Source organism: Spinacia oleracea, chromosome 6 (genome assembly GCF_020520425.1).
Source record: "Spinacia oleracea cultivar Varoflay chromosome 6, BTI_SOV_V1, whole genome shotgun sequence".
Lineage (NCBI taxonomy): Eukaryota > Viridiplantae > Streptophyta > Magnoliopsida > Caryophyllales > Amaranthaceae > Spinacia > Spinacia oleracea.
In genome coordinates, this window is record NC_079492.1 from 12,954,010 (window position 1) to 12,975,329 (window position 21,320).

The 21,320-nt window shown below is 39.3% G+C and overlaps 1 protein-coding gene across 1 annotated transcript; it reads left to right on the plus strand.

The window, feature by feature from the left end:
• Positions 1–2,701: 2,701 nt before the first annotated feature.
• Positions 2,702–4,423, plus strand: LOC110777152 (uncharacterized). The gene has a single exon (XM_021981765.2). It carries the CDS (start codon positions 2,702–2,704, stop codon positions 4,421–4,423), a length of 1,722 nt encoding a protein of 573 aa, XP_021837457.2.
• The last annotated feature ends 16,897 nt before the right edge of the window (positions 4,424–21,320 follow it).

Genomic DNA, 21,320 nt, shown 5'->3' on the forward strand with positions numbered 1-21,320 from the left:
GTGGGTATCACAAAGGGATTATTTGTTATTTCTTCAATGAAATTTTTATGTGCAAGGTGGTTTAGTAGCAACCATCTAGATTTACTTGCATCGAATAGTGGGGTGAGAAGGCCCGAAAGTGGCGCCAACTCTTCCCCTAGGTGGCGCCTAAGTGTGTGTTCTTGTTGTGAGTAGGTTCGTTGTAGAACCAGTACCTTAGTAATGTCGTGTCCAACCAATAATGAAGTTAGCCTTTTTATTTATTCAGGAGAAGGGATATGGCTAACCAAGAGATTTCTGAAGTGGTTAGACAACTAGCTGAGGTAGTTCGTGACCTAGCTCAAACCAGAGCAAACCCAACGCATGACCCGGCTGGGGAAATGTTTAAGAAAATAGCTCAAAGCAAGCCTCCACTCTATAGCAGAGAGATTAAACCAAGTGTGTTGGAGAACTGGTTGAGAGAGTTTGATAAACTCATTGTAGCTGTGAATTGCCCCGAAAACCTTAGGGTGAATAGTGTTGTGTACTACCTGAGAGGTGAAGCTGATCTGTGGTGGCAACGATGTGAAAATACCCTTAGAGCCACACCTAACTTTGGATGGGAAGCATTCAAAACTGCACTAAGGAACGAGTTTTACCCACCCTACCTGAAGACGCAAAAGGCGCAAGAGTTCATTGAACTCAAAATGGGAGGTCTGTCTGTGACGGAATACTATTCTAAGTTTATAGAGTTGTCTAGGTTTGCACCTGAAGTGGTGGCAACGGAAGATCTCAGGGCTCAAAGATTTGAGAATGGTTTGACCATGGACTTACAGCTGTTGTTGTCTGGAGAGACCTTTACCTCATTAGACACCCTGTACGGAAAAGCTGCTCACCTATATGGGCTACAGCAAAGGAAGAATGGTAGTGCTGAAAAGAGAAAGGATGGTGGAAGCTCGAATCAAGGAAATAACCATCAGAATCAGGGGAATTTTAAGAAGCACAAAGGAAATGGGAATATCCAGTTTAGGGCTAACAATGGTGGTAATCGCAACAACCAAGGTGGTGGAAATCAGTCTGGAAGGAATGGAGTACGGACCTACGAATGTAGGCGCTGTAACATGAATCACCCTGGAAAGGATTGTGATGGGAACTTAGTGACTTGTAGATTCTGTCAGAAGTTAGGCCATAGGGAGTATGAATGCTATTCTAAGAATGGAAAGCCTAATCAAGGTAACCACCAAGGCAATAACCGGTATAATCAGAACCGGAATGGGGGAAATGGAGGTGGAAATCAAAGGAACTACCAAGGTGGTAACAATGGCAATAGCAATGGCAATCACCAGAACCATGGAAAGCCTGGAGGGAACCAACAGCAGAATGGGAATCGAAACAACAATGGTGTTGGTCCCTGAGTTTTGATGATGACAAGCTTAAATGGTGCTTACGTTTTACATCCTAGAATTGGCAGATCGGAATAAGTTGATTACCTTAAGCTAGTACAAATGCAAGTGAGGAAGCTTCGAAGGAAGGAATTCAAGTCAAACATCTCCTGGACGCAGCATCAAATAAATGTAACAAGACAAGAAGATTCAAGTATGGAAGAAAGGTCTAAGCTTCTATAAAGGCTTAGGGAGAGTTGATTAAATACGCAAAGGTATAAGACTATTATCTCGATCATACTGCTAAGTCTGGGAACAGTGGTTTTAAAGAGTCATCACCTAAGTTCTTAGAGTTAGCATAATTCACTAGGTTTAAGACCAAATGATTATCCGTATTAAAAGAAGTTTTAATATGATTAAATTAATTCGGTAATAATTAAAGATAATCTTTGGAAAGAGTTTGAGGAGGATTAAAATCTTTAGGTATATGGTAAGTAGAATCCGAATAGGTGTAAAACCTGTTTAAAGATTAAATAGTTTCCTAATGGAATTCTATCTTTAAGAGAGTCCTAATTTGATTAGAATTGGGAGTCTAAGATTCTAGGGTAAATCACAGAATCACTATAAATATACCAAAAGATCATCTCGTACTTTTTTATCACACTCATAAGCATCAACCGGAGCTTTCAAGTATCACCTTTAAAGTCTTTATTTTTAAGAGTCTGTTCCTGTTCCCAGTTAGAGCAGTATTGGTTGGTAGGTCTTGTATCTTCGTATTTGCTTTAGTGTTATTTATTCTGTACTTCATTAAAGTTGAATTGATGTATGTTAAGCTTGAGTCAGGCTTACTAGAGCAAGAGTGAAAGATCTCAAGAGAGATCTGTGAGTTGGAACAATTGAGGGATTGTTTCATAGGGAGAAGGAAACAACGTGGGGTTGTTCCTAGTCATCTGTAATCTGAGGTGATTTACAGATTGTGGCCCGAGTAGATTAGGCTTGTAAAGAAACTGAGTTCTTTTGCCTAATTAGTAGAAGTGTTTAAGTCCCCAAAGGGGCCGTGGTTTTTTCCTCTCTATTGGGCTTAGAGAGTTTTCCACGCTAAATTGTGCTTGCTCTATTTTGCTGTTTCTGTTCCTTAGCGCGTATTATTTATAAAACTGCAAAAAATCAATTCACCCCCCCTCTTGTGGAACTCCACGAAACTAACAATTGGTATCAGAGCCAGAACCCTTTACTGCAGGTAACTCTGACGGGAAAAACGATTCTGGAACAATGAATACTACGGAGAAACTGGAAGAGGGGTACTCTACCCAAAGACCACCCATGTTTAGTGAAAGTACTACTCCTACTGGAGGAATAGGATGGAAATTTTCATCAAGGCTGAAAACTACCAAGTTTGGAGAGTCATTGAAATCGGAGACTTCCAAGTCACCAAATTGACCACCTCTGGAGAAACTGTTCCTAAACCGATAACAGAATTTGACAAAGCAGACTACGAGAAACTTGAGCTTAATGCCATGGCTATAAAGATCCTTCACTGTGGGCTCGGTCCAAACGAGCATAATCGAGTTATGGGTTGCAAAAATGCAAAACAAATTTGGGATCTGCTCCAAGTTACCCATGAAGGAACAAACGAAGTCAAAAGATCAAAAATTGATCTCCTGATGCACCAATATGAATTATTCTCAATGAAGACTTATGAATCAATTCAGGACATGATAACTCGATTCACAAATATCATCAATGAACTGAATTCTCTGGGAAAAATCATAACTCCTGAGGAACAAGTAAGAAAGGTACTAAGAAATCTTCCTCAAGACCCTTGGATGGCCAAGGTTACTTCCCTACAGGAAACTAAGGACTTTACAAAGTTCAACCTGGAACAACTGGCTGGATCTCTCTTAACCCATGAGCTACAACTGAATGCTAGAACCTCTAAGAACCCAAGGAACAAAGCACTGGCTCTAAAAACTGAAAATGATGAAAACTCAGAGGAAGATGAGGAAACTGCTTTATTTGCCAGAAGGTTCAGAAGATTGTCTAGGAACTACAAAGAGGGAGATCATCGAGGCAAACCAAATAGAAAATTCTCCAAAACTGATAGTGGATGTCACAAGTGTGGGAACTTGGAACACCGTATTAGGGACTGCCCACTATGGGAACAGGAAAAAGGAAAAGGAAAAGAAACTCCCAAAGAAAGATTCCGAGACAACAGAAACTCCTTTTCAAAGAGTGACGTAAGGAAAGCTATGATTGCTGCATGGGGTGACTCTTCCTCAGATGAAGAAGAGGAACAACCAAATGAGGAAATTGCTCACCTGTGTCTTGTAGCTGATCATGAAGAAGATGGTTCAGATTCTGAGTCAGACAAATTCCAGGCAAGTCTTTTTCAAATTAAAAGCAAACTTGATTCTATGTCTAAATTAGAACTATTTGACTTACTTTCTTGCCTCACTTGCGATTATGAGGATCTCTTAAAAGAAAAACTAGATTCTGAAAAAGAGCATAAGTCTACCATTAAGAAACTCACTGAAGAATTAGAATGGACAAAAATCACCAACATAGATATTGACAACCGTTTCTTCAGCCTGTTTGATCAAAACCTTCAAATAAAAGAAACCTATGAGGCCTTGCAAAACGAGAATTCTTGGCTAAAACAAGAACTGATTGATCTAGAAATTTCTAAGACTAAAACTCTCTATAAAAAGGAGCTAGAAAAAACTCAACTAGATCTAGTCAAGGTCCACCAAGAAAAAACCTACCTAGAGGGGGAATTAGCTAAAAAGACCAGACACAGAATAGAAGGAACACCAAAATGGATAGAGGAAGCCAGAACCAAACGCACCGAAGGGTTGGGTTTCAACCACAAAAAACATCACCATAGAAAAACCAGAGTAGATCTTTACAGTGATATTGTTTGCACCTTTTGTGGTCTAATTGGTCATTATAGAGTCTCATGTCCTAAAAACCAAAGGGGCTTGGAAAAGAATATAAATCTCGTCAAGACTAAATGGGTAAAGAAAAGCGATTTGATTCCAAGCAAGGAACCCAAGCTATGCTGGGTTCCTAAAAACTCTAACTAAACTCATTATGCAGGTCGAAGTGAGGGGGAACAACACATGGTACCTAGACAGTGGTTGTCCCAAGCACATGACAGGAGATAGAAACAGATTTCACTCACTCACGACCTATGAAGGTGGAACTGTGACCTTTGGCGATAATAAGAAAGGTAACATTATTGGCATTGGTAAGGTCGGTAAGTCAAAGTCTCACTCCATCGATAATGTATTTTTGGTTGAAGGTCTAGGACATAGTCTGTTAAGCATTTCTCAATTCTGTGACAAAGGAAATTATGCAAAGTTCTCTTCGAATAAATGTAAAATTAGCAACAGTAACACTGAAGCAGTAATCTTAGAGGGACAAAGAAAAGGGAACACATATGTGGTTAACCTTAACTCTGTTCCTCACTCCAATCTGACCTGTCTCAGTGTTATTGAAGATGATCCATTGTTATGGCACAAAAGATTTGGTCATGCTAGTTTTTCTCTAATGAACAAGCTATGTTCGAAAAATCTAGTCACAGGTCTTCCGAATAAAAAGTTTGCAAAACTGTCAGCTTGTGACGCCTGTATCAAAGGAAAGCAAGTAAGAACATCTTTCAAATCCAAGGGAGTAATCAGCACAACAAGACCACTGGAACTGATCCACATGGATTTATGTGGACAAATGAGAACTCAAAGCAGGAGTGGAAAGAAGTATGTGCTAGTAATCGTGGATGACTTCTCAAAATACACATAGGTAATCTTCCTAGCCAACAAGGAAGAAACATTTGAAGAATTCTTGGCCTTCGCCTCTAGAGTCCAACGACAAAGCAATCATAAGCTGGTCCGCATCAGATCAGATCATGGTACAGAATTCCAAAACAAAATATTTGACGATCTATGTAAAAACTCAGGAATAGATCATAATTTCTCTGCTCCTAGAACACCTCAACAAAACGGAGTGGTAGAAAGAAAGAACCGAACTCTTAAAGATATGACAAGGACGATGCTGATTGCTAGTGGACTCCCCAAAAGTTTATGGGCTGAAGCTCTAAATACCGCATGCTACATACTTAATCGAGTACTAATTAGAGCCATCAAAAATAAAACCCCACATGAACTGTACAAAGGAAGAAAACCCTCAATAACACATATAAGAATCTTTGGATGTAAATGTTTCGTCCACAACAATGGAAAGGATCAATTGGGAAAATTTGATGCACGAAGTGATGAAACCTTATTCCTAGGATATGCCACAAACAGCAAAGCATATCGAGTATTCAACAAGAGGACCATGTGCATGGAAGAATGCATTCATATTATATTTGATGAAACTGACTCCCAAAACTTTGCTACAGGTACAGCCACTGATGGAAACTTTGAACTGGGACTTACAAGAGAAACAGAAGACGAAGAAATAAGAAAAACTTCTCAAATAGAAGAACAAGCTCAGAATGATGAAACACCTGAAGGTGAAACAACTGAAGTGGAACAGATACAAGCTGATGATCATACAGAGCAAAATGGACAAGAGGAGCAGCCTACTGAAGAAGTCACTACACCATTCCAACCAAGACCTTGGAAACATCAAAGCTCACATCCACTTAACCAAATAATTAGTGATCTTGGACGAGGAACAACAACGAGATCACAACTTAAAAACTTTTGTGCTTTCTATGCCTATTTATCCATGATTGACCCTAAAAATTATCAAGAGGCACTAACTGACTCTGATTGGATCATTGCCATGCAGGAGGAACTAAATGAATTCGAAAGGAATAAGGTATGGCACCTTGAGCCCACACCTCTGAACAATCGAGTAATAGGATTAAAGTGGGTATTCCGAAACAAACAAGACAAACATGCAACTATAACCAGGAACAAAGCCAGATTGGTTGTCAAAGGGTACAACCAACAAGAAGGGATAGACTTCGAAGAAAATTTTGCTCCAGTAGCTAGAATGGAAGCAATACGCATACTCATAGCATTTTCCTCATACATGGGTTTCAAACTCTATCAAATGGATGTAAAGTGTGCGTTCCTAAACGGATATCTTAAAGAAGAAGTTTACGTGGAACAACCACCTGGATTTGAAGATCCAAAATATCCCTCACATGTGTATAAGTTAGACAAGGCATTGTATGGACTAAAACAAGCCCCAAGAGCCTGGTATGAACGTCTCTCTCATTTTCTATTAGACAACAAATTCAATCGAGGTAAGGTTGACAGAACCCTGTTTCTTAAATCAAGAGACACAGATATATTAATTGTACAAATATATGTTGATGATATTATATTTGGTGCTACTAATGAGGATCTTTGCAAAGAATTTTCTGACTTAATGCAGCAAGAATTTCAAATGAGCATGATGGGAGAACTAAACTTCTTCCTAGGTCTTCAAATCAAGCAAACGGAACAAGGAATCATGATTCACCAACAGAAATATATCAAGGATCTCATAAAGAAATATGGAATGGAGTCAGCAAAAAGCAATCATACACCCATGGGAACAACCACAAGGCTAGATGAGGATCAAGTAGGTAAAAGCGTAGATCAAACGAGGTACAGAGGTATGATTGGTTCACTACTTTATCTTACAGCAAGCAGGCCAGATATTGCCTTCAGTGTAGGTGTTTGTGCTCGTTTTCAATCTAACCCTAAAGAATCTCATCTTACAGCAGTCAAAAGGATTCTAAGATACTTAAAAGGCACTGACGATTTATGTTTATGGTATCCTAATTATGATCATTTTGACCTCAAAGGGTACACAGATGCTGATTATGCAGGTGATCTAGTTAACAGGAAGAGCACATCAGGAATGGTCCAGTTCCTTGGAGCATGTGCAGTCTCATGGGCATCTAAGAAACAGAACACTGTTGCTCTATCTACAACAAAAGCCGAATATGTTGCAGGTGCATCATGTTGTTCCCAAATGTTATGGATCAAGCAACAACTAAGGGACTTTGGCATGAAACTAAAGTGTGTTCCCATATTATGTGACAACACAAGTGCCATCTGCATATCCAAAGATCCAGTCCATCATTCAAGAGTGAAACACATACACATCAGACATCATTTTCTCAAAGATTATGTTGAAAAGGAGCTGGTAAAACTCGAATTCTGTCCTACTGAGGATCAAGTAGCTGATATCTTGAAACCTTGAATAGGGACAGACACGACAAACTAAGGTTAGAACTTGGTATGATTAAAATTAAGTGATACTCGAGCCAATTTCTTTTCTCTAAACTCACTTGGATGATATTTTTTGTTTACAAAAAAAAAATAAAAAAATATAAAAAAATATAAAAAAATATGTTTTATTCTCTTTACTATTTTAGTTTCTTATCTTTGAATGGACTAACAAATACAATCTTGTTGCAAAACCCAGCTGTGTATTACCACAGTCACGTCTGTGCATCACCAAGGTAATTTGCACTACTTACTAGACTTGTACTTATTTTGCATTTGTGTGGGAAAATAAAAAATGAATGGAAAGCATTTCTAATTCAATGAATCATATGAACCCGGTGCATGCATGACCCTTCACTTTGTTCACTTACACACGCATACCACACTCCAATTCCCAACTCAAAAACCCTTCATATTCCAAATCCTCACCTATAAAATCAATGGGCATCTGATCAAACGTCTCACACTTCCCGGAATTTTGAATTTCAAACCTCTCAGCCTTATCACATCCCTATTTATTTCGTCAACTACCTCCTATTTAATCATGACACTCTATCGTCTCACTTTTCCAAATCCCCAAAACCCTCATTCTCCCTCAATTCCGATTATCACCGCCGTCCCTCTTCAAACTTTACCACCACCACCCACTGACACCATGGCTCCCAAACCTCCAAACAAACAACCAGTTCCGAAATCCGCTACAAAGTTAACAACAAAAAGAAAGTTTCTGGTGAAGAAGGAGCAGCCAGCACTAGTTCAGGGGGAACTCCAATCGCCCATGGAAAAGAAAGTCAAACCTGACGAACCTAGGTATCATTTCTTTCCTAATGATCGCATGCTTCAGGGTTTAAGTGTCGATTTTGCTTGGTGTAAGGAGGTAGGGTTTGTCGAACTTTTGGAATGTCTAGAGTCACAGGGGTGGACTTTCTTGTTTGAGGTTTGTTCAAATACATGCATGTTTTCGGAAGCTATGGGGGAATTTTGTTCGAATTTTACTTATTCAGAGGGTGTCTGTCTTTCTATGGTCAATGGGACAAAAATTAGGTTTACAGCTGAGAAATCGGGTTCTTGGTTTAAAGTTCCGGTTTTAGGGGAAGAAGTCTATTATAAGGGGAAGGGTCAAATTGAACTTGCTAGTACCACAATGAAGGATGTCTATTCGTACTTTGGGGGACCGGGGAAAATACCCAAGGCGCTCAATCATTCCTCTCTCACTCCTTTTCAAAAGGTCTTGTTTAATGTGGTCCGTCGGGGTCTGGTTCCTCGCGCTGACAAAAGGGCCTTAGCTAGCAGACTTGACCTAATCTACATCTACCTCCTTGAAAATCAACATCAAATTAACTTTCCTGCCATTTTTATCGCTCATCTCACCCACTGCATCTCTCAAAACAATTTCATTGGCTATGGGTCTTTATTAACCTTTATAATGCGAAAAGTGGGTGTTGATCTCACCTCTTACACCTCCGAACCACTTAGCCAAGCCCATATTCTGTCTCGAGCCTGTCTCAATGGGATTAGTCTCAAAGTCGTTGATGGTGTTGTGTGTGTGGGAAAGATGGGACCAGGTGACATAGGTCCGCTAGATGATGATGAAGGTGATGAGATAGAGGACGAAGATGGTGTGTCTGAAGAAGAGGGTGAGACTGCATTTCCCTGTATGGTCAAGGGAGCGACCTCTGAGGGTGGGGTTGTTGATTTGGGACCAAGAGAAAAATCCCCCCCTCTGGTTCCTGCAAAATCAAATTCACTTCAGCATTCTCCTGTTTCTCAACCACAAATCAGGTGCAGTCGCCGTATTGCTAGCTCCTCCAAGAATGTGCCTCCATCCGTCTGCATGGTTGATGAGTCGGAATCAGACCACGATGCGGAAACTCAGTCAGCTCCTTCCCAAGATGGTATCCTCACTAAGGTAATGGACAGGTTGGATCATTTGCAGAAGGACAATATCTCCATCCATGCCTCACTCCAGTCCCTGCAGGAGCTTATGGTTCAAGTACAAATGGAAGAACGTCAATTCTTCAATGATCTGACTGAGCGTCTTGCTGACATGATTCAGGAGGTGGAGGTCCATACTGATGCGGATGCTGCAACCGGTCCTGTCTCCCCTCAAGCCTGATCCTGCCCAACCCTTGCTACAAATTATGAACCCCCCTTCCTGTTCCTATAAACAATTTCTCTGTTGGTTTTTGGTGTGTAAACATTGGTAACTTTGTGTTTTGACCTGCTGTGCTGGGTTTATCATGGCTAATCCTATTTAGCGCGCTTTTCCTACGTTCTGATGATTTGTTCCCACTAACTTGCAGGGTTGGTATTTGTCTTGTTTTTATGCTGCTATTGCCTGGTTTTGCTTGCAGGGGTGCGGTCAATCTCGTTGACCGACTTGAGCTGCGATGAGGTTCCCTGTTTGAGAGGACAACATGATTCATACATTCCCTTTTTGCATAATCGTTTTTCGAATTCCCTTTTTGATCATTCCAAAGGGGGAAGAGCTTATAGATTTGGCAACTTGTTTCATTCTGTTTTACTCATACATGGTTCTATCTATGTTTTAATGATCTGACTCTATGATTGGAACTAACCATGTTTTTGCTTTTAAAAAGAATGCTGGATGTCATACAAGTTGAAAGGTTGTCATCATCAAAAAGGGGGAAATTGTTGGTCCCTGAGTTTTGATGATGACAAGCTTAAATGGTGCTTACGTTTTACATCCTAGAATTGGCAGATCAGAATAAGCTGATTACCTTAAGCTAGTACAAATGCAAGTGAGGAAGCTTCGAAGGAAGGAATTCAAGTCAAACATCTCCTGGACGCAGCATCAAATAAATGTAACAAGACAAGAAGATTCAAGTATGGAAGAAAGGTCTAAGCTTCTATGAAGGCTTAGGAAGTAGTTGATTAAATACGCAAAGGTATAAGACTATTATCTCGATCATACTGCTAAGTCTGGGAACAGTGGTTTTAAAGAGTCATCACCTAAGTTCTTAGAGTTAGCATAATTCACTAGGTTTAAGACCAAATGATTATTCGTATTAAAAGAATTTTTAATATGATTAAATTAATTCGGTAATAATTAAAGATAATCTTTGGAAAGAGTTTGAGGAGGATTAAAATCTTTAGGTATATGGTAAGTAGAATCCGAATAGGTGTAAAACCTGTTTAAAGATTAAATAGTTTCCTAATGGAATTCTATCTTTAAGAGAGTCCTAATTTGATTAGAATTGGGAGTCTAGGATTCTAGGGTAAATCACAGAATCACTATAAATATACCAAAAGATCATCTCGTACTTTTTTATCAGACTCATAAGCATCAACCGGAGCTTTCAAGTATCACCTTTAAAGTCTTTATTTTTAAGAGTCTGTTCCTGTTCCCAGTTAGAGCAGTATTGGTTGGTAGGTCTTGTATCTTCGTATTTGGTTTAGTGTTATTTATTCTGTACTTCATTAAAGTTGAATTGATGTATGTTAAGCCTGAGTCAGGCTTACTAGAGCAAAAGTCAAAGATCTCAAGAGAGATCTGTGAGTTGGAACAATTGAGGGATTGTTTCATAGGGAGAAGGGAACAACGTGGGGTTGTTCCTAGTCATCTGTAATATGAGGTGATTTACAGATTGTGGCCCGAGTAGATTAGGCTTGTAAAGAAACTGAGTTGTTTTGCCTAATTAGTAGAAGTGTTTAAGTCCCCAAAGGGGCCGTGGTTTTTTCCTCTCTATTGGGCTTAGAGAGTTTTCCACGCTAAATTGTGCTTGCTCTATTTTGCTGTTTCTGTTCCTTAACGCGTATTATTTATAAAACTGCAAAAAATCAATTCACCCCCCCTCTTGTGGAACTCCACGAAACTAACAAATGGGAACACCAATGGAGGTGGCTATAACAAAGGAGTTGCCCAAGGAAAGTTGAATGTGATATCTAGGCAAGAAGCGGAGACTTCCTCTGACGTCATAACGGGTAATTTTTCTATTAATTTCGTTTCAGTTAAAGTTCTATTTGATTCTGGTGCGACTTATTCTTTTATATCAGTAGATGCTTTGGGGAAATTAGGGTTGAAAGAGCCTGAATCAATTAAAGTACCTATAGTCATACCTACTGGTAGTATAGTGAAGTGTACCAAAATCCATAGAGATGTGCCTATGACCATAGCCAAGACCATATTCTTATCTAACCTAATCGAATTCGAGTTAGGAGAGCTAGATGTAATTCTAGGAATGGATTGGTTGGCGAAGTTCAAAGCCAAAATAGATTGTGAGAAGCAGAAGGTTCACTTTAGGTCTAGCCTAGGCAAAGTAGTGTCATATCGTCGTTTTGGTAAGCCTAAGAACATAGGAATCATCACGGAAATGGAACTCGTGAAGCTAGTCAGTAAAGGGAACCCATCTTTCTTATGTAATGTAAGGAACTTAGAGCATGTGATCAAGGATCAGCCTGAGGATATTACAGTAGTCAATGAATTCCTTGATGTATTTCCAGAAGAGATCCCGGGGATGCCTCCCAATCGACCTATTGATTTTACCATAGATTTAGTGCCTGGAACCGCCCCTATTTCAAAAGCACCTTATAGAATGGCTCCAGCAGAAATGAATGAGTTAAAAGGCCAACTAGAGGATCTATTGGAGAAAGGCTATATTAGGCCAAGTGCATCACCTTGGGGAGCACCAGTGTTGTTTGTGAAGAAAAAAGATGGAAGTATGAGGCTCTGTATAGACTACAGGGAGCTCAATAAGGTCACAATCAAGAACAAATATCCATTACCTAGGATAGAAGACCTATTTGACCAACTAAAAGGAGCAGGAATCTTTTCAAAGATCGATTTGCGTTCGGGTTATCATCAATTGAGAATCACTGACCATGACATACCAAAGATCGCATTCAGAACTAGATACGGACATTATGAGTTCACTATTATGCCTTTTGGGTTAACCAATGCCCCTGCAATATTTATGGACTTAATGAACCGTGTATTCCATGCCTATTTGGACAAGTTCGTAGTGGTTTTCATAGATGACATCCTAGTGTATTCGAAGAGTGAAGAAGATCACGCGGAACACTTGAGATCGGTGTTGAGTACCTTGAGAGATAACCAGTTGTATGCCAAATTCTCAAAGTGTGAGTTTTGGTTGGAAAGAGTTGCATTTTTGGGACACTTTGTATCTAAATAAGGAGTGGAAGTTGACCCTGCTAAGATTAAAGCTGTTAGTGAATGGCCTACACCCAAGAGTGTGACTGACATTCGTAGTTTTCTGGGATTAGCTGGCTACTATAGACGATTAGTTCAAGACTTCTCTAGGATAGCCAAGCCCATGACTACCTTGATGAAGAAGGAACCAAGTTTGAATGGAGTGACCAGTGTGAGGAAGCATTCCAAGCCTTAAAGACGCGATTGACAACCGCGCCAGTGTTAACCTTACCAGATGAGAGTTGTGCATACGATGTGTATAGTGATGCCTCTAAGAATGGTTTGGGGTGTGTATTGATGCAAAACGGGAAAGTTATTGCGTATGCGTCAAGGCAATTGAAGCCATATGAATCCAATTACCCTACCCATGATTTAGAGCTAGCGGCTATAGTATTTGCATTGAAGATATGGAGACACTATCTGTATGGTGTGAAGTGTAGGATATTTACGGACCACAAGAGTTTGAAGTACATCTTCACACAGAAGAATTTGAATATGCGCCAACGAAGGTGGTTGGAGTTAATTAAGGACTATGATTTGGATATCCAGTACCATGAGGGAAAAGCCAATGTAGTTGCGGATGCCTTGAGTAGGAAATCAAATCATAGTGTCAATGCGTTAGTAGTTGCTAACGACCTGTGTAAGGACATGCAGCGTTTGAACCTTGAAATAGTAAGTGGTGAAAGCCTTGTGGGAATAATGAATGCCTTAACCATCCAACCGTCAATATTTGATGAGATTAAAGAGAATCAAGCTGGTGATGTGAAGTTGGAGCGAATCAAGGAAAAGATTTCGCAAGGTAAGGAGGTAGATTTCCGAATCCATGATGGTGGAAGCTTGAGGTACAAAGGCAGGTGGTGCGTGCCTCAAAAGTGTGGAGAACTGAAAGAGAAATTGATGAAAGAAGGGCATAATACGCCATATTCTGTGCACCCAGGGGGTGACAAGTTGTATAAGGATTTGAAAAAGGTCTATTGGTGGACAAGGATGAAGAACGAAGTGGCTGAATTTGTGGCTAGATGTTTGACTTGTCAGAAGGTTAAAATTGAGCATAGGAGACCTCAAGGGAAGGTCCAACCTTTAGAGATTCCAAGCTGGAAATGGGACTGTATTTCAATGGACTTTGTCACTTGTTTACCTAAGTCAAAGACTGGGAATGATACAATTTGGGTTGTGGTATATAGGTTGACCAAGTCAGCAGTGTTTATACCAATGAAGGAAACCTGGAAAATGGAACAACTTGCTAAAGCCTACATTAAGAATGTGGTGAGGTTACATGGAGTTAGTAAGGATATCGTATCAGATAGAGATTCAAGGTTTCTTTCGAATTTCTGGAAAAGTGTGCAGAAGAGCTTTGGTACGACATTGAAAATGAGTACAGCCTTCCACCCAACCACGGATGGCCAAACTGAAAGGACTATCTAAACCCTGGAGGACATGCTTCGGGCATGCGTTATTGATTTCCAAGGAAGTTGGGAAGATAGCCTAGATTTGATTGAGTTTTCCTATAACAATAGCTATCATGCTAGCATTGGAATGGCACCATTTGAGGCTTTGTATGGACGAAAGTGTAGAAGTCCACTTTGTTGGAATGATATTAGTGAAACCGTAGTGTTGGGACCTCAAATGTTAGAGGACACCATGAACCAAATCTGAACCATCCAATCAAAGATTCAAGCGGCGCAGAATCGCCAAAAGAGTTATGCAAACTTGAAACGTAGGGATGAAGAGTTCAACATAGGTGATAAAGTGTTGCTCAAAGTGTCACCAATGAAAGGTGTCATGAGATTTGGGAAGAAAGGGAAGTTAAGCCCTAAGTACATAGGCCCATATGAGATCTTAGAAAGAATCGGAAAGGTAGCTTATAGACTAGCCTTGCCTATGGACTTGCATAGAGTGCATAATGTGTTCCACATATCTCAGTTAAGGAAATATATCCCGAATAAATCGCATGTGTTGCAACTGGTGACCATAGAATTAGACCAAAGTCTAACCTTTGAGGAAAGACCTGTCAAAATCCTTGATAGCAAAGTGCCTAGTACGCGTACTAAAGATGTGAAAATTGTCAAAGTGTTGTGGTCTAATCAAGAATCTGAGGAAGCACTTGGGAAGCGGAGGACGAAATGAGAAAGAAATATCCCGAGCTTTTTCCCGAGGTTAGTTGAGTTACGGGGTCGTAACTCGTGTCTTTTAAGGGGGGTAGAGTGCGGTAGAATTTCGCGCTTTTTTACCTTGTCTTCCCCTATTTTATACTTAATTTAGTGTTTTCTATTGAATTTGCACTTATTATTGTCCTGTTTAATCATGTAAAGAGTACAGCAACTTAAAACTTTTGTAAATGAACGTATTGAAAAGTCTCAGAAAGTCTCAAGTTGAGTTGAATTTTTGGATTTCTGAACCCAAGTTTCGGGACGAAACTCCTTTTAAGGAGGGTAGACTGTAATACCTCGTATTTTTATAATATTTATAAATATATTTTATTATATTTATAAAGCATTTTACGATTTATTAGCATTTAAATAATATTTAAATGTATTTAATGTATTTTAATTAGTTAGAATATTTATTATTTTAATTAATTACGAAACGAATTTAATTCTTGAGTCGGGAAATTAAATGAGTTGCAAATGATTTTTAAAGCTTCGGGTTTTAAATAAAAAGTCCAATTCATTTTATTAATCAAGCCCAATCCAAACGGTTTAATTTAAATCCTAAGCCAGCCCAATTCATTTAATTCCTAAGCCCAACTCAAATATCCTAAGCCTAGCCCATCAAGGGATTAGGGAGCCTATAAATAGGACTCCCCGTCATTATATAAACCCCTAAAAATTCATAAAGCCCCTCTTTGATTTCTTGCCCAACACTCCTCTCTCTCTCCTCTTTGGTTCGGTCCGCTCGCACGCACAGCACGAGCACGGTCGTGCCTCGTGTGCTGCTCGTGTGTTGCTTGCCCCTTGTTGCTCGCCCCTTGTTGCTCGCACACTCCCTCTCTTCCTCTCTCGTCCCGCGCCCAGCAGTGCCGCACGCGGCTGCGTGCCTCGCATCCTCTTGCCCGCTCCCTCGCGCCAAGCGCGCCGTGCCCTCGCCTTCCCTCGCGCACAGCGCCGAGCACCCCCTCTCGCTCACTCGCTCTCTCCCTCGCGCTGCGCCCAGACCGCGCGCGCGACCCTGCTGTGCCCCTCTCCTCGCTCGCGCTCGTCGCCCTTGCTGCGCACACGCACGTTTGTGTGTGTGTGTGTGTGTGTGTGTGTGTTCGTATTCGATTTCTTTTCGCCCAATCACAATTAATTCGTGGTTGTTCCGTGCTATAGGCCGGATTGGTATAATTCTCTTCTTCCTTACCTATTCTATTTAAATTCCGTATTTTAAATTATTATATTAATATTGTTTTGAGTAATTAAAATGCTGGGAACCGGTTATGAATACCGTGGTTTGAGGATTTGTGTGTTGTGATTCATTAGGTTCGTTTTAATTATTACACGATGAATTTTCAGATTTGTTTATTTAATAAAGCATGGATTTTTATGATATTAAACTAGTGTTATTGGGATTTTCATGTTAGGGTTTTAACCTAGACCTAATGAGTCAATTGATTAGCATAATTAGGTGATGATTTTAATTATGATAATCAATTATATTTTTAGATTTGAATAAAGGTTTAAAGTGTTGATTTTTATTGATTTTAAAGGCGGAAAAAGTATGTTTTTGTACTAGGGATTGATTTTGCAAATTGAGACGACTTTATTATTGAAAAACGATTGAATTCTAAAGTCTAAAGGAAGTTTTAAATTTTATAAAGTTCCTGGAACTTTAATGAACATGGAAATAATTTAAGTTTCATTATGTTGATGATAGGAGGTGATTTCTAGTTGAGTGCTCGTTATTGCAAAGTGGCCCCTACGCTTAGGTATTCAAGGTACGTACAAGTCTAGGGCGACCACACCTATTTGTCAATGACATTACATGATTGTTGATGATGTGAATTACATAATGTGGAATCATGTTTGTTTTGGTGAACGAGCATGTGTTTTGTGATGTTGGATTTATTGAATTAATTATTGAACAAGCATGTTGAGATTATTATGAGTATGGATATCATTGTCAATCATGTTGTTCAATATTTATGCATGTATGGTTCAATTCACATGCAAGGGATGGATTAATTATTTGTATGCTATTGTACGGGATGTCTAGCATACTTTGAGCCATTTATTTGTACCTCGTTGTACTATTTATTTTACCACATGTGAAGGGTTAGCTCACGTAAGCCACCGCACATGTAGGGTTCAGTTGGGAGTATTATGTAAGAAATGAATTAGGATTTTTCGTGCAAGGGCACAACCCTCATGTTAATATGCATGATGTGGAGTCTCACTTTGGTGAGGAGGAACATGGTAGTAATATCACAAGTGTCTTGCTTGGTTGATCACAAGTCTTAAAGCATTAAAATAAGATTGTTTTGGTTGTTGTTTATTAATTGTATGTATGCATGTTATCGAGTCTTGAGTTCGCCTTTATTAAAATATTAATAAACGTAAAGTGCAATCGGAACAAGCTTCAAAACTCTTGGAACGTATATACCTTGAGTATGAACAATGGGGGGGAGTCTTTCCGGAAAGCTCGTACTCCTACTAATGATACAAGACGTTGTTTCAATTATATTATGCGCAGGAATTCCGTCGGTATGGCCCGACACTCGGTATGGCCCGATTTTATTATTATTATATTTGGTGTTTGGTTGGCTCCCATCACCTTTTTCCCTTTGTGGATTATTCTTTTGGCCCGTTCGAAGCTTATTCTAATTAAATTGTGAGTCAAGAGTCGAGTCAAGAGTCGAGTCTTGTATCTCATGATTGTTTGATGTGTTATTATATGGCTTTTGCATGTCGATTAGTATTTAGTGAGTGATGCATGCTTTAGTTCCATTACTCTATGCTTGTAAGTACTCAGCTTTTGCTGACTACGTGCTTTGTGTGTTTCCGGTGATGGCCTTTGCCTTAATGACCCTATGATGATCCATCAATTGCACTTGCATTGTTGGGGAGTAGAATAATATAGCAGGTTGGTAGATCAAGTACGATCGAAATCATGTGGCTTGGGATGATTGAGAGAGTTGCATGTTTTCGTCTTTTGAAACTATTTTCTTTAATATTTTAATTATGTTTGAAATGTTTGGATTATTTATATTATGGGTTTTGAGCCATTATGGTTCCAAATTGTAGGAGGCCTCGATATTTTATTAATTATGGTTTTTAAAAGTTAGTTGACATTTAATTCCGCTACGTAATTCTGGTAATAGCCTTAACCGTTATCACGGTGGCGGTAATGCTTTAGTAATTCCTTTATTTTAAGTTGGAAAATGGTTTTATAAAAGCAAGGAATTATTAGGGTGTTACAAAAGTCATTAAGGCTGGCAAAACAGAGAAAAAGGATGAAGAAGACCAAGAGGGTCCAGAAGTTAAAGAAGAAGTGGAGGAGGAGGAGGAACTCGAACACTTAGAGGTGACTTTATCTCGAGTTCCTCAAGGGAAAAAGAAGAGTGTAGGATCCCAAGGGAAAAGAAAGAGCATGAGGGTGGCAATGAAAGAAAACAAGAAAAGAGGGCTTATCTTTATGGAAATAAATGAAGAAGGGGAGGTCAAGGAGATGCCCATATAGGAGGATGTTGTTCCAATCAAACAAGAGGAACTGCCTGAAACTGCGGTGCCAAGGAACAAGACACCCAAATCCTCCAAGAAGTCCAAAGCTCGTCGTGTTCCATCTGCACAGGAACATGTTCATGATCATGGGGGTGCCTGGAATGCAAAAGATGATCAGATATTGGAGCTGAAGGCAACAGTTGCCCGTCTGGTGGAACTGCAGGAGGGAACAGACCACAGGATCAGTTCAATGCAGGCTCACATAGGTGCATTGGTTGCCAATGTCAAGACTCTCCAAACCAATCTTCAACACTACCCAGATCAAGCCAATGCCACTCGTGCCGCCATTCTCACCTAGATCAATAATCTGGAAACTTTTGAGGAGACAGTGATCGAGGAAACTGCTGGTTCTGGTTCCCCATCCCAAGCTTAATCACCCTATCACATGTTTCAATTATCTTTTGACATGGAATAATCTTTTTAATTTTTTTTGGTATGTATAATTTTCAAACTTGGGTATTTGTTCCATCTTATCTTGACTTGCTTGGTTAAATATCTTTGTGTTTTCTAATTTTGATCATTACTGCTTGCTTTCTAATTTATTGTGTAAAGTTGGTTTAACACTTTGAGGCTAGCTTAACTTGCCAAACGTTGATCGTGGGGCACTGTGTTTGGAATGGCTATATTTCGTGTTATGTTTTTTTGTTGATGTCAACAGGGGGAAGTCAAGGTGCAAACTTCCAAGGTACAATCAATCCAGTTCCTGAATCAACTTCTTGTGCACTCCCTCTGTAAGTTTTTAGTTTTTTTTTCTTACCTTTTGTTTTTGTATTTTTTGTTTTGTTCCACAATAGTCTGCATCAGTTCTTGTTTATGTTTACTCTCATTTGTAAAAAGTTTGCAAGTGTTGTCATCACCAAAAAGGGGGAATATTGTTGTTCCTAGGTTTTGGTTGATGACACACACACATATTGCAAACTTCCTGATTGTGATTGCTAATGACTTTAGACAGGTAAGTGCCTAAGTTCCTATTAGGGTAGGAACTTGAATCAGATGTTGAAGTTCCTGATTTTACACTTGAAACAGCCACTAGAGTTCCTGAGCTGGAAGTTGTATCTGTTCCAGTTTGAAGTCACAAGAGGAGCAACACATTTTACATATCAAGAGTTTTACATGCCCACAAGAACAATTACAGACTCATGGCCACGAGTTCCTAGGATAGCCAGAGAGGAACTCACCATTGTTCTAGAGCTGGAACGTCTGAAGCTTCTGAGTTGCAAGTTCCAGACAAAGGAAGACATAAAAGTCTAGGTAGTCTACTGTACTTAGAATTTTATGTAAATATTAATTATGCTTAAGGTATATAGGGTACTCAAGGAACTTGTGATTTAATTAGGCCACTTATTTTACTGGAAGATATTTTTATGGAAAACAAGTAATTAAATAAAAATAAGTTTTTAAAAATAGAATCACGTTTTATTTTATTAAAACTTATTTTCCTAAAAATTCTCCTTAGTTTTTGTAAATAAATAAAATCTGTTTTAAGGGAGATCTTTAGGGTTTGATTGAGTCAAACCACTAACTGCTTTGTAGCTAAAACGTGGGAAGTGGTCTTCCCCTTGTTCCTCAAGTCAAGGGACGTGGAGACCAAAGTGCTGGCAGTTAGCAGTTGAGGTTTTGAAGGGAACTAACCCTAGGGATAAACCTATAAAAGGGCAAATACATTTTCTGGAAAAATACACAAAAATTCTAAGAGTTTTTGCTTTCCTAAAAACGTATTATCAAAGATTTTCTAAAACAGTTTGTGTCCTAGTTAATTCAAAGTTCCTCAGTTCCTTATATTTATACCAAAGCATCATTAATATCTAGAGTTATCTAAATACGAATTGTATTTTGTATTAGGGAGGATAGAGTTATCCTGTAAAGACTTAGAGTTTAAGTCTGAGAGAGAGTGAAAGAGATAGAGTTGTAATCTGAGTAGATTACTGTGAGGAACACAAGTCAGAGAGAAACTTGTGTTGGAGAGTTATTGTAATCGAGGCATTACTATAATAAAAGAAATTCTCTTCTTGATTAGTGTCAAGAAGTTCTCACATTTGTTATTTTAATCTTTCTTGCTCTCAGTTTCCTTATTGTTCCTTGGTTTCGAAAGAAACTCTATCAAAGTTCGAATTACAATTCACCCCCCCCCCCTCTTGTGTGTGTTCCTACTGGAATATCACGATCGTTAATGGTACAATTTTTTATAGTGTTTTTCGTTAATTCGTTGCAACGGTTTCTTTCTCGAAAAGCAATGATCAATTGATGATAAGTGACGTTTGATATATCTGATAATTTAAACAAAAACTACAAGGTTTTAGGTAGAATAAGTATTATACCTAAGCCGTGGTATGATTTGGTAAACAGAACTAGTAGGCATAAGTTCATTTTTGTGCGAATGAGTCGCATAACCAATACAAATTACAAAACACCGGATACGAACACTTGATTTGTCGCTCAGTCTTCCGATACACAAGGAACTTTAAAACAACATGCTGTCAAGAAACTACTCCGTACTAAAATCTATCCAAACCAACCCAGCTTAAGGGCGTGTTCGGCGGTAGCATTTGAGGTATCGGGTAGCGTGAGGGGGTCGAAAAAGCACGAGGCTAATGCGTGACCTCGTCCCTCGTGGGTGTGACGATTCTTTTTATTCAATCAAGTGTAATTGGATTTCCTGTGAGTTTACACCCAATTGACTAGTAATATAGGAGTCGTCATTCAGTTTTTAACAATAATGAGAAAAACTGACAAAACCCGGTTATCGTGACATAAAGGGAGTGCAATTATGTTTGACCACGACGGCCGTAGGTTCCCTTGTGATCCCTGGTGTGGGGATCTCTCAACATACACCCGCAAGGTAGAGATTGAGGGTTCGGGGGACTGTAACTACCGAGAGGAG

Coding starts and splice junctions, on each gene's coding strand:
- LOC110777152 (XM_021981765.2), top strand. CDS start 2,702: ATGGAAATTTTCATCAAGGCTGAAAACTACCAAGTTTGGAGAGTCATT.